At 57.0% G+C, this 12,360-nt stretch overlaps 2 protein-coding genes and 1 long non-coding RNA gene across 13 annotated transcripts; 2 read left to right on the top strand and 1 right to left on the bottom strand.

Annotated features, from left to right (window-relative positions):
- Positions 1-6: 6 nt before the first annotated feature.
- Positions 7-2,405, top strand: SRPRA (SRP receptor subunit alpha). The gene is made up of 5 exons (XM_075442566.1): positions 7-214; positions 330-543; positions 622-785; positions 911-1,009; positions 1,307-2,405. Exons 1-5 carry the CDS (start codon positions 20-22, stop codon positions 1,433-1,435), a joined length of 801 nt encoding a protein of 266 aa, XP_075298681.1. The 5' UTR covers positions 7-19; the 3' UTR covers positions 1,436-2,405.
- Positions 2,406-2,525: 120 nt separating this feature from the next.
- On the bottom strand, positions 2,526-6,382 carry LOC142364090 (uncharacterized). Of its 2 annotated transcripts, XR_012766143.1 has the most exons (5): positions 6,335-6,382; positions 4,582-5,890; positions 3,566-3,758; positions 2,910-2,969; positions 2,526-2,821 (listed from the first exon to the last, which is right to left on the bottom strand). It is a non-coding gene; the product is annotated as an uncharacterized LOC142364090 (long non-coding RNA). The 2 variants fall into 2 exon arrangements; XR_012766142.1 differs by lacking the exon at positions 6,335-6,382 and having other exon boundaries at positions 4,582-6,111.
- Positions 6,383-6,549: 167 nt separating this feature from the next.
- On the top strand, positions 6,550-12,290 carry TIRAP (TIR domain containing adaptor protein). 10 transcript variants are annotated; one of them, XM_075442504.1, is made up of 7 exons: positions 6,550-6,570; positions 6,905-6,994; positions 7,404-7,499; positions 10,174-10,257; positions 10,954-11,008; positions 11,173-11,778; positions 11,868-12,290. In XM_075442504.1, the coding sequence occupies exons 3-7, from the start codon at positions 7,485-7,487 to the stop codon at positions 11,900-11,902; spliced, it is 795 nt and encodes a 264-aa protein (XP_075298619.1). In that variant the 5' UTR covers positions 6,550-6,570; positions 6,905-6,994; positions 7,404-7,484; the 3' UTR covers positions 11,903-12,290. The 10 variants fall into 10 exon arrangements, with proteins under 10 accessions (XP_075298619.1, XP_075298623.1, XP_075298622.1 ...); XM_075442505.1 differs by lacking the exon at positions 6,550-6,570 and adding an exon at positions 6,586-6,620; XM_075442506.1 differs by lacking the exon at positions 6,550-6,570 and adding an exon at positions 6,607-6,624.
- Positions 12,291-12,360: the final 70 nt, after the last annotated feature.

Below are 12,360 nucleotides of genomic sequence, written 5' to 3'. Positions count from 1 at the left end.
TTCCAACCTTACCGATTCCATGATTCTGTCCTCCCTCCCAGCGGTGACCTCGACGGTGAAGCAGGCGCTGCAGGAGGCTCTCGTGCAGATCCTGCAGCCTCAGCGCCGTGTGGACGTCCTCCGTGACGTCATGGACGCCCAGCGCCATCGCCGACCCTACGTGGTCACTTTCTGTGGCGTCAACGGCGTCGGGAAGTCCACCAACCTGGCCAAGGTAGGACGCGATCCTCATGGCTCTCCACAGCCGGGGTGATGAGGTCAGGCTGTGGCTGCTAACGGGGTTGTTTTTTAATTATTTTTTTTTTTTTTTGATCTGTTGCAATGTGCAGATCTCGTTCTGGCTCATCGAGAATGGTTTCAGCGTCCTCATCGCCGCCTGCGACACCTTCCGCGCGGGAGCGGTGGAGCAGCTCCGCACCCACACCCGTCGCCTCAACGCCCTGCACCCTCCGGAGAGCCACAGCGGGCGGACCATGGTGCAGCTCTACGAGAAGGGCTACGGCAAGGATGCCGCTGGGATTGCCATGGAGGCCATCTCTTACGGTAGGCGGGAAAAAATCCGGTGGTGGGAGACACCGTCTCGGGGGAGCATCCTGCTTAGCGCTGCCTCCTCGGCTCCAGCTCGGAACCAAGGCTTTGACGTGGTGCTGGTGGACACGGCGGGCCGCATGCAGGACAACGCTCCCTTGATGACGGCGCTGGCCAAACTCATCGCCGTCAACGCTCCCGACCTGGTCCTCTTCGTTGGGGAAGCGCTGGTGGGAAATGAGGCCGTGGATCAGTTGGTGAGGGTCGAGGCTTTGTTTCCTGAAGGATGGGGGGCGGGAAACCCGCTTCTGTAGTTTTTCATCGGAGATTTGCACGGCAGCAGCACTGCAGATGTGTTTCTCGGCTCTGTTCGCTTCCTCAGGTCAAGTTCAACAAGGCCCTGGCCGATCACTCCATGGCCCAGACGCCGCGCCTTATCGACGGGATTGTCCTCACCAAGTTCGACACCATCGATGACAAGGTAAGGAGGCTGCGAGACGGCTCCACGCGGAGCTTCCCACTGGACCGATGGGAATTATCAAACATGGGGCCGTCCCGGACGCCCTCCTCTTGTATTTAAACCATTTAAACAAAATTTAGCCGTTTGTTTTCTGCGCGTGTGGACACCAGGGCTGCACGGTCTCTGGGTTTATACGCGTTACCGCAGCGGGGCGTATAGGCACCGTACAGATGGGGAAACTCGGAGGCATCCGGAATATTTGACGAGCTCTTTGGCACGTTCCCCCGAGGAGGTAACGGTGCTTGTTGTCCTGGGCAGGTCGGCGCCGCCATCTCCATGACCTACATCACGAGCAAGCCCATTGTTTTCGTTGGTACCGGACAAACTTACTGTGATCTGCGAAGCCTTAACGCCAAGGCTGTGGTCGCAGCGCTGATGAAGGCCTAAAACCCACCAAATCGCTGTTCGCAGACGTCCGAGAAGAACATGCTTTACCCCGTTACCGACTAGTCTTTCCCGTGTAGTGCAGAACGGAACGAAGGGATACCAGCGCGAGGGGTCTTTTTCTTGAGTTGTTGTTTTTTTTTTTTGGATAAACCCCTTTTATCCAGCGAAAGCCCTGCCCCTGGGTTCCTTCGTTCTGTTTGAAGCGACGCAGACTCCCTCACGGGGAGGCTGAATCCAGAGCTTTGTATTGTTCGTGCTGCACGGCGGGGCGGGGGGGGAGGGCACAAGGACCTGCTGCGCTTTTTTCGGGGGGTCTGAAGGTGGATTTTTTGAGCTGCTTTTTATTTGTAGACCAGCCTTAGGGAGGACACAGGAGCGACTTTAGTCGGGGGCGAGCAGGATAGGCGCAGCTTAGCGTGAGCGTTAGAAGATCTGGCTGTTCGCGTTGCTCGTGGCAGCTCCACCGCAGCTGATAAACCAAAAACGGCGCTGGGCTGGAGGGGAGATGCTAAATTGCCTTAAGGGTCCCCGTTTCTGTCGTCACCGGGACTCCGGAGCAGGGTGCCTGGACACCGCGTATTCGGGCAGGAGTTGGGAGATCTGTGGCAGCTTGGTCCCGTAGCGCTGATTGCGGGCGGAGAAGGCAGGCAGTGTGCCCCTGCCTGTCTCCCGCCTGCTGGCCTCAGCGTTGTTTCCTAGTAAAAAGGGAAAAAAAAAAACCAAAAAAAGACAAGTTAATACTGGAAGATGATGGTGGCTGCTTGCTGCTTTCCCACGCCCTTTCTCCCCACCCTTCGAGTGCCTCTTGATCCCGGTCTGAAGTGCTACACTGAATAATACAAAACTCTCTTACGACGTCTTGTAGCTCTGTATCGCAGATGTGCTATAGTGCAATAAATTGACTGCTGTCTGCTAAGAGACATAATTTATATAAAATAAACTTCATAATTTGTTCTCCGTGTATAAATAACTTGTCTCCAGCCAAGGATGTGTTTCCTCCTCAGGGTGCGAGGAGGCAAACTCCTGCCTGCCTGCGGTGTTTGAGAGGGGGTGTAAATCACACACCAGCCAAAAAGGGAGTGAGCAGGCCTTTAATGCAAGCTTCCACATACAAACCACCGTACAGGATAAAGACAGGACGAGCTTTAAGTGAAAAAAAGAATGCTGAAGTTTCATGTTTTTAACTGAAAGTATAGAAGTGCTGAGTAAGAAGTTAGAGGAGGCTGCAGCTCTCGGGCAGGCTGTGCAGCCTTGATAAGATGACGACGACTACGTTAAACCGGGCGTCCCTCCGAGGAGGCTCTGTTCTGTGCCCAAAGCGTCCCAGCTCGGTGCGAGCGGGGCCGCACAGGTCCTGGGGCGAGGCTGGTGCTCCAGCGCTGTATCCTGCGGGAAAGGGAAGGCTCTGCAAAGCCTGCCAGAGGCTCTGGCAGACTCCTGGAGGAGGCGTCTCTTGGCTCTGGAGTCTTCTTACCTTTTCTCTCAGTGTGGGCAGCAGGGGGGCCGTGCGGCTGTTGTCCCTCTGCAGGCACACCTAGGAGGGAGCAGAGAGCAACAGCTGGACGGAAAGGCAAGCCCCCGGCTGGAAAACGCCCTTCTTTTCCCCATTTTTATGATTTATTAGCAAGAGCTCTTGTATGTTGAAGCATTAGCTTAGGGTGAGTGGCAGGAAGGACAGCGAGACCCAGCAGCAAGACTGAAATGCCCTTTCCTTTCACTGGCAAGGGAATAAATTGCAGCTGCGCATGAAAAATAACTTTTGCAGGTGTGAGAGGCAGTAGAGCTGCTTAAACAAGAACAACATGCAGCGATTTCATAAAAGTAAACCCCAAATCCAGCTATGCTGGCAGACGGTTTTTTTACGGGCGAAAAAAAGCACTTAAGGAATAACAGAGCATAGAGAACGGGGGCTATTAACACTGTCTACACTCAAAGTCCACAGTGATGGCCAAGAACCGCACTGTGTATAGCAGGATCCCCGAGTGAAGCGCGGAGATGGTGGCCGTATGCAGCCGGCCATCCCGGACAGCCCGTAGCCCCTGTACCTGTCCCACCCCGTGTGGTGATCTCACTCGCCAGCCTCTCAAAGCCCTCGGGCAAGTCTGAGTACTCCTCTCCATAGGAGATCACCTTAATCCCTTCGTCCAGTGTGTTCTCATGGAGCTTCTTCAAGTCATCCGCTCCGTACGAGCATGAAGCGCTCCCAGTCTGACGTGTCCTGCACAGTCTCTAAAAACAGGGCCTGAAACGTGGCATCACCAACAGTCCAACCACAGCCCAGGAACAGGAACGACTTATTTTCATACAGCTTCTGAATCTCTCGCTTTAAAAAAGGGAAAGATAGTGAAGTCTCATCTTCACAAGGCACAAGAGACAGCATCTGCCTTCTCCCTGATGAGGCTCTCTGGGAGTGCCAGCATCGAATTGTCCTCAACACAAGCCCTCAACCTGCTTTGAGGTGGCACAGCTAACAGCCGAAGGTAAAACCTTCCCCACTTTCTCAGCCAGCCTTGTTTACAGACATAATTTAAGTTTAGATTAGCTTTAGGTTGTGAATTATCAGCTAAGTCTCAAACATCAAGCTTGTTTATAAACTCCTACCTCAGCCTTCCCCTGTTTTGCTTATTCACCTGCCCGAGCACTGCTCCCATTTCACTCGCCCTACGCATTCGCGTTACTTTAAACAGCAGAAAGAGAACCATCAATTCCATTTTTGAGTGCCTCTAAAACACTTCAGAAGTCATTCTGAACTTAAGAAAAACCACCTTTTATAATTATAGTTGCCAAAAAATAGCTGTCTAACATCATGAACTTCAACCTTCATTTCTATTTAATGCGGATAGCCAAAAAGGAAAAAAAAAAAACCAACCAGAAATCATATCTAGTCTTCTCCTGTCTCCAAAAAGTCTTTATTTCTCTTAAGAACAAGTCTTGGAAATTCAGCCAAGAAACGTAAACCCACAGATTTGAGGCCTGGGGAGCAGCTCTGCTCTCCAGGGGCAGAGATCGCGCCGGCACGGTCAAGGTAGCTGAAATTAAACGGCGTTACCTCAAAGCAAGGCACCACTGCCGCAGGGAAAAAAGCACCGAGGGGACCCTGCTGTGAAAGCTGGTGCCGTGAAGGAGAGGGAGCGATGGGCACTTACGAGGTAGGAAGCGTCTCTCCAGTCTTCCTCCTTGAGACGTCAGGAGCTTTCCGGTGATTTAGGCTACAGGGAGCCAGAGACAGCATAAACATCAAACTCGGCGGGTTCTTGGCTTGGCTGCCCCGTTCTCCTGTCACAGCGCGGTCTCTCATCACCTTTGTTCATGGCGCTAGGCTTATGGAGTCCCCGCAGAGGTCTGCGGTGTTCTCCTTCCCCCTCCACACCGAAGGAATCCGTTAATTTACCCTAAAGCCCTTGAGGTATGGATTTCAGCAAGGAACCATTATCTTTAAACGACGCATTGAATAAACCTAACCACAACAATTCCACAAAGAACACACATCCAGCTGCGAAAAAGCCCGAAATAAAAAGATGTATCATGGCTAAAACCAAACGCTGAAACAAAGTGCATGCCGAATGAACACCGAGGCTCACACAGAGTGTATCTGTTTACAAAAACCTTGCCCTAACTCTACAAAACACGACTACGCCGCTCAGTCAACCTCAGACCTCAGCCTGCAGAGCCACCCCAGAAAATTCAGCAGACGTTTTCTCCACTGACCCATCGCCGAAGGAGACCGGGAAGTCACCGCAGATGCCCTTTGGCTGTCTCCAAGCTACATCCGCAGCGCTAGACCTGAATGGGTGAAGTTTAAGGAAGATAAAATCTGCGTGTGCCCAGCTCAGTGCTGGAAGAGGGGCTCCTCTGGAACAGTCCCCTCAAATTAGATAAAGAAGCAAGTAGAAATTCATTGCTCATTAATTATTTTTAGCTTTGAACGCTGAGAAGAACTGCCGCCAGTGAGGGCATAATTCAGATCTCCTTTTTGAATTAAATGGTTTTAGGATGTTGGGAGAAGACAAACGTTATGTTATTGTTTAAAACCCGCTACGTTTCAGCGAGAAGAATCCAAAAGGATGTTAATCAGGTGTCCCTGGCCGATTCCCAAGCTCCGTCCCTCCACGTCGGAGTCGCCATTGGGGCGGGCCCCCACAGCTTGTCAAAAGCATCCTAGCAAGATACGGACCTCGGCAACAGCGCAAGATTCGGCCTCCCCGGATGCGAGTTAAAATACCTCAGAGGTTTTAAGGTAACGCTGCGATTCTCCGCGGGCTTTGGGCTCCCACCGGCTTTGCGAGAAACGAGAGGGAGTGACGGAGGGGTGCCTGGAAAAGGTCTGTAACCCAACAAACTCGCACCGGAGCTCGCATCGCCTCACATTGCTTTGGTCCACCTGATTTTAGCCCTGCCAGAGGAGGCTGCGGGCCGGGTGGTTCCACACGCAGGGCTGGCTTTCCCAGAGTGTTTCTGGAAAGCAAACACACTGTTGGGGGTGGTGGTGGTGAGGGGGGGTTCACACCTTCAGGGATGCCCCGCACCTCGAGGCCTTACCTCTCTGCTGCGCCCCCTCCCATGCTAAACCTGAGGGGAAACCAAGAACGCGGTATTTCAGGAGGCAGGGAGGAGGAGGCCGGGGCTCCTTCTCAGGAGGGTGGAACGCCCCAGAAAATGGCTTTTCAACAGGGCGATGGTGCGAGGCGGGGGGGGGGGGGGGGTTGGGGGGGGGGGCGTGTCACGGAGCGGCCCCGCTGAGGTGAGGCTAGGCCCCAGCGCTCCCCGCTGCCATACAGCAGTCGACCCCCGGCCTCCTCGGGCTCAGGCCCGGCTCCTTCACCCCCCGGGCGGCCCCACAGCCCTCCCCGAGGGCTCGGAGCTCCGCTACTTCCCGCCATTCCCCGCCGCTCCCCTTACCCCTCACTGCTCCCGCCGCGCGCCCGCCCTCATGAGGAAAAGCCCGCCTGCCGCGGGATTGGCCAGCCCCCCACCACCCCGCCCTCCCATTGGCTCGCAAGCGGAAGAGGCGGGACCGTCGCGGCGAGGGTGGGGGAAGACGCCGCGGGGCCTCTCTTCTCGCGATGCTTGGCGGCGCTATAAAAGGCGGCTCAGCGCATGCGCTTGGCAGTCGCGGCCTGTGCGCCAAGAAGGGGGTTCGTCTCTCCGTCGCCGGCGGTCTGAGAGGGCCGGGGGCTGTTGTAGTGTTCGTGGGTGTGCCCGGTTACCCCTCAGGGGCCTGCCTGACTTCCTTCGGGTTTCTTTCTGCTCGCGGCTGTGCCCGGCTCTGGCCCCGTGAGGTGGCGAGAGCGGTGCTTGGCCTGCGCTCGCCGCCGCCATCCTGTACCAAGGGGTCTGGGCGCATTCGGGGCTTTTCAGGGAGGAAATCTGTACCTCGCTTAGCACTCACCATGAGCAAAGCGTCTCGGTGGTGGTGGGTTTGCTTAGAGACAAAAGTAGCTTTATTTTCTCCCCTGAATGTCTTTCCAGGGGCTGACTTCGGCCTTGCCTTGTGCTCTCCCTGTTGATGCCGTGAAAAACCAGGATTGAAGACTCAATAGTTGGAAGACTATTAAGCAGGTATTCTTTATTATGGCGCCGGCCACGCGGGGATCTCTCCTCCAAACGTGTGCCCCGAAAGGCCACACTTACTAGGTATTCATGCTATGTTAATGTACGCATTTGCAAGAAATGCTTATCATAGTTTTACCGAGAACTCATTAGCATATGGTAATGTCCGTCGCGCATGTTTGTTTGGCATCTCTCGGTGATCAGTGGGGTCTTCAGATTATCCTGCAGCCTCCTTATCTCTGTAGTTTGTATCCTTGTTCTCCCAAGGCTCAGCCGCCTAAAGGGATTATTCAGGAGTCCCTTATCTTGCAACTGTCCCAATTATTCACAAAGAACCAAGACTTGTTTTGGTTGTGCAATGATTCTGACCACCTGAAGTGATAACATCCCCTACATGTTACATTGGTTACATTTACAGTTGTTGTCCTCAGCCTGTTTCCTAATGCAATCCTTCTCTGTGATGACCAGCCCGGTGATGCCGTAGCCAGGGGATTCCAACATGCTCCTGCTGCTGGTGGGTCGAGACACATTGCGCATCAAACCGTGCTTCCTTAATTGCTCTGCCCCCTTTAATAACGATTATATGGTGGCTCAGGTGGAGGTGGGTCCGGTGGGGTGTTCCCCCTTCAGGGGCTGGGGTTGGCAGGGTGGCATTCCCCTCTGGGGCATGGTCTGGCAGCTCCGGGGTGTCCTGATATGGCTGGCTGCCACAAGCAGGTGGCTCACCCTCCTTTGGGGCACCTCCTTGGGTGCAGAGTTGATTTTTGGGGTGGTGGCAGCAACAAAGTCATCAGTACTTGGGTGGGAGAGGGGAAGGGATTCATTAAGGGCTGAGCGAAATGGGTCGAAATGGGAGAAGCAGTGCCTGACCCACTGCCTGGGAGTCCCTGTGGGGCTCAGCCCTGCTCGATTTTGGGCTTTTTCCTTTGTGATTTGGCCATGGAGGGGCCGGCCAGTGGCTTCTGCTCGGTGCCTGGAGGAGGGAAAGGCAGCTGAGGTAGTGGCAGGAGGGGGGAGTTTGGCCACTCTTGTGGAGATTTGTTACCTTCCCAGGTGTGGGCTGCCTTCATGCTCCCTGAGTTCCTCTTGCTCGCTGCCCTGTGCTCCACAGGGGGTAGTGTGGGGTGGGCTGGGGGTAGTGCGTGCCCACCAGGCAGCCTGCCGCTCCTGTACAGCCCGTGGTGCCCTCCAGGCCTCGTAGATGTACTCAGTGGGGAAATCCTTGAGGGGGGGGAGGTATTTTCTATGGTGAGGGGTCAAAGTCACCAGGGAGGCCACCTGCGATTTCCCATGGCTGTGGGTTTTGCACCTACTGAATGTAAGCCCTGTCCCAGTCCATCTTCTTGCCAAAGGCAATGGGTGAGTAGACGTGGAAATATCAGTGGAAGAAGGCACTGCCCGACAGCCACAGCCAGTTGTCAGCATTGAGGGACCAGTCTGTGTCTAGCAGGAGCTCCTCAGAGACCTGCAGGACACCGCGGTGGCATGGAGACGGGGTCCCCGAGAGCTTTGGGGGCCTTGGAAGAGGTCTCCTGACCTTCAGCCCTGCTTCCCAGGAGATGCAGAGGTCCCCACGGCTGAGGAAGCAGGCGATGGCGTGCCGAGTGAGGTGGTGGATCCAGCCCTCGGCATGATGGCGTCGATGAAGGGGTAGCCTGTCCGGCCCTGGTGTGGGGTGCTGGGGTTAGATGGGACCGGGGGATGTTTTTGTGGGGGTCAGAGGATTTGGGGGTTTATCCCTGAGGGAAATCCCTCCTTTGACCTGCAGGCTTCCAGGGTTGCCGATCATCCCGTTGAAACTGGGGATGCTGGCACTGGCGGTGTAGAAAAACTCCCTCCAGAGGAGCTGCCTGTGCAGGGAGACAGGGGGCTGGGAGTGCTCCCACTGCTGGCAAAGGCAGGTTCAGCCCCTCCAGCTGGGCTAGCCCCAGTCTTCTCCAGCCCCCCACCCCTCCTGTGGGGTCCCCCTGCCTCACCCTATCCCCCCCCCCCCCAAATGCTGCCTCATCCCCTGGTAATCCTCATCCAGCTGCCACCAGGAGGAGCCAGGCAGCTGAATTTGAGGTGGGGGCTGAGGATGGTGGTGCTGGGGCTCAGCGAGGTGGGCTCCATCCTGGGCTTCTTGAGGCCGCACAGTCAGGCCTGGGGGACACAAGCACACAGGGGTCATGTTTTGGGATGGGGTGGAGGTGGTGCCCAGCACTGACTGTTCTCTCCATGAAGGCGTTGAGCCGGGCGAGCACTGCTGTCTCCCTGCACGGGTAGAGTTGAGGACCCACCTCATTGAGGTCCTGGCCCAGCTCCTCCAAGGTGGGGATGCTGTAGTCTGCGTCGTGGCTGGCCTGGCATGGCGTGTGGCACTCTGGGGAGCCGTGTGTCAGCCATCACTCTGCTCCAGGGTGAACAGTGAGGGAGGCGCTGACCCAGTGCCCTGCTCTGCTGCTCCCAGGTCCGCCCCATGCTTACCCCAGAGATGCTCCCGTGTGAGCGCTGGGGGTCCGAGGGATGTCAGGAGGCTCTGCAGGCGCTCGTAGCTCAGGGGGGCTTTGCTGTTGTTCAAAATGAGAACTCTGGGGTGGGAGAGGGAGGGACGTGCTCGGCACTGGGGCTGGATCCCCCGTACCCCGAGGGATGGCTGCTGGAGGGCTCGAGGATGAAGAGGGGATGAAGGTGGCGGCAAATGGTGGCCACTGCCAGCAGCGCCGGGTTGTCACGTAGCCGGAGACCTTTCCGAAACCGATGGATGGAGCTGTGCTGCGTGGCTGGGGGGGATTTTAGGAGTGAAAAAACGCCTTGTTTGGTAAATTTAACTCGTGGAAGAAGTGGAAGCGGCAGGGATGGACCCGTCTGTGTCTGGTTATAAAACCACGGAGGGAAATGAGTCCGGGCTTGCCAGCGAGGGCTGGGTGCGGTGACGTCAGGCCGGTGGCGGATGTGGGAGGGAGGCCCTGGGGAGGGCTGGCTCCCTGGCCCAGTGGGATCCCGGATGACTTCCTCTGCCTGGGCTTCCACAGTGGAGGGACAGGACTCCTCTGTTCTGTCCCTGGGCCTGCTGGTGTGTCCCCATCCTCTGCTCCGCTCCCCATCGGGCAGCTCTGGAAGGATAGGTGAGCCTCGCTGCTCGCTGCACAACCCATTAGGCTCCAGAGTGAACGTGCTGCCATCCTACCTCTCCTTTTCCTGCCTAGGTGATCCTGGAAGATCCTTCTCGCCGAACCCAGGGGCTGATGCATCCCCCTTCCCTGCTCCGGCGCCCGACTCCTGCCTCCCAGGTAGGCATCCCCCAAATTTCCCCCCTGCCCTTCACCATCCATGCTTCTCCAAGCCGTGCTCGTGCCTTTTGTTATTACTAAGCAGCGGCTTGCTTGGGGGAGTATGGTTTCCACCGGGGTCACGCTGGCGTTTGCTGCGGTCCTGCGCCGTTTTTGGGGTGGGGAAGAGGTTTCAGCATCACTTGAGGGGTTTTAATTCCGAAGGGGTGATGCTAGCAGTGGAAAATACAGCCACGTTTGCTCCTGGGGCTCTTCCTCTGGCCCTGTCACTGCTCCTGGGTGCCCACAGGGAGGGTCTGGGCACCCCAAACCCACCCCTGGCCAGTTGATCCCAGCTGATCCCTGCTGATCTCCGCTTCTCCCCTCGGCAGGATCCTTGCCCCGCCACCGGGAATGACAGTTTCTCCTCCCTGGTGGCTCTTGGCCTCCCTTGCTGCAGGTGTGTATCTCCGGCAGAGCTGGTAATAGGCAGTAAAAGCGCGGGCAGGCGGCTGCTTCCAGCCCTGCCTGAGCTCGAAATGCTCCTTCCCGGCAAATTTTGGGGAAGCAGCCACAGAAAACCCTGTGGAGGGGGGTGGTTTTGGGGCTGCATGCCCCTGGAATAAACCCCACTGAGCTCCTGGGGCTGAGTCCCACCGCGGGGCAGTTCCTGCTCTCCTCACTTCTTTTTTTAATCCCTTTTTTTGCTGCTGCCAGGAGAGGTTTCCCACCGGCGATCGGCAGCTGAGCAGCGCGCTGCCTGCTATGGCCGGTGAGTCTGGGCTTGGAGAAACCCCCTGGCTCTGTCCCCTCCCTCCCCATGGAATCATGAGGGTGCCCACGGGTGGTTTTGGGGGACCAGGGTGAGATCCCGCCTGGCTCTTTCCATCCACAGCCCCCCCCAAGACCTCACCGTGGTCCCTCCGAACTCCGCAGGCTGGTTTAGGCGGCTCCTGCACAAGCCCAAGCCCAGCTCGGTGGCGAGAAGCAGAGCAGCTGGTGTTGAGGCTGCATCCTCGCCTTCCTCCTCCTCCTCCTTGGCCGAGAGCGCTGGCTACTCTCCCAGCACGAGCCTGACCAGGTCCGTCCGCCCGTCGGCCACCTCGACGTTGGACATCAACGCCTCGGGCAGCGCCCGGTGGGCCAAGAGCTACGATGTCTGCATCTGCCACAGCGAGGTGGACCTGGAGCTGGTGGAGGAGCTGGTGTCCTACCTGGAGGGCCAACCCGAAAGCTTCCGTTGCTTCCTCCAGCTGCGGGACGCTGTGCCGGGCAGAGCGGTGGTGACGGAACTGTGCGACGCCGTGCAAAACAGCCACTGCTGGGTCATGCTCATCACCCCCGGCTTCCTCCGGGATCCTTGGTGCAAGTACCAGATGCACCAGGCGTTGGCCGAAGCTCCGCTGGCCAATGGGCGCACCATCCCGGTGCTGAAGGACTTGGAGCGGAAGGATTATCCCAGGGAGCTGCGGAACCTCTACTACATCTACATGGCGCTGAAGGAGAACTGCTTCCGGCAGATCAGAGACACCGTCGTGCGCTGTGAGTACGCTGCTGCGATTCATTTATGTCGTTGATTATTTTTTTTTTTAGATGGATAGGTTGCTAATGAGGCTCATCTGCCTCTGCAGACCTCCAGGAGCTGTGCCGGAGCGGGACGGAGTAGCGGCGATGTCCCTGCGGCGTTTCGGAGCTGCGGCCGTGTCCCGATGGATCCGAGTGGGCTTGGCTTCGTCCCCGAGCCTGGGAGCTGACGACAGGGAGGACCCCACAGCGGTGCGGTGACGTCCTGGTGACGCTACCACCGTCGTGGGTGTGGGGACGGGGACATCCTCCGGTGCTCCTCGCTGCTGGGCCCACCAACACTACGCTCCCACGGCAGGGGGGGGCTGGGGGCTTCAAAGCCGCTTGCGGTGGCGAGGATCAGTCCTGCAGGGGGGTGCTGAGCCCCCCGAGTAAGCTGACACGGTGCTGGGCTGCGAGGAGGAGGAGGGGAAGGCGCCCGGTGGTGTCTTTGCACGGGTTTGGGACTGAAAATGCAGTTTTTAAAATTTTGGTGGTTTTTTTAAATCGTTGGATTTGTGGGTTTCTGAGTGGGTGGGGAGGGAGCCCAGTGGGTAAGTG

The sequence above is a fragment of the Opisthocomus hoazin genome, chromosome 24, assembly GCF_030867145.1.
Source record: "Opisthocomus hoazin isolate bOpiHoa1 chromosome 24, bOpiHoa1.hap1, whole genome shotgun sequence".
NCBI lineage: Eukaryota > Metazoa > Chordata > Aves > Opisthocomiformes > Opisthocomidae > Opisthocomus > Opisthocomus hoazin.
The sequence above is the reverse complement of the archived record's forward strand: the minus strand, read 5'-3'. Positions and strand labels throughout refer to the sequence as shown.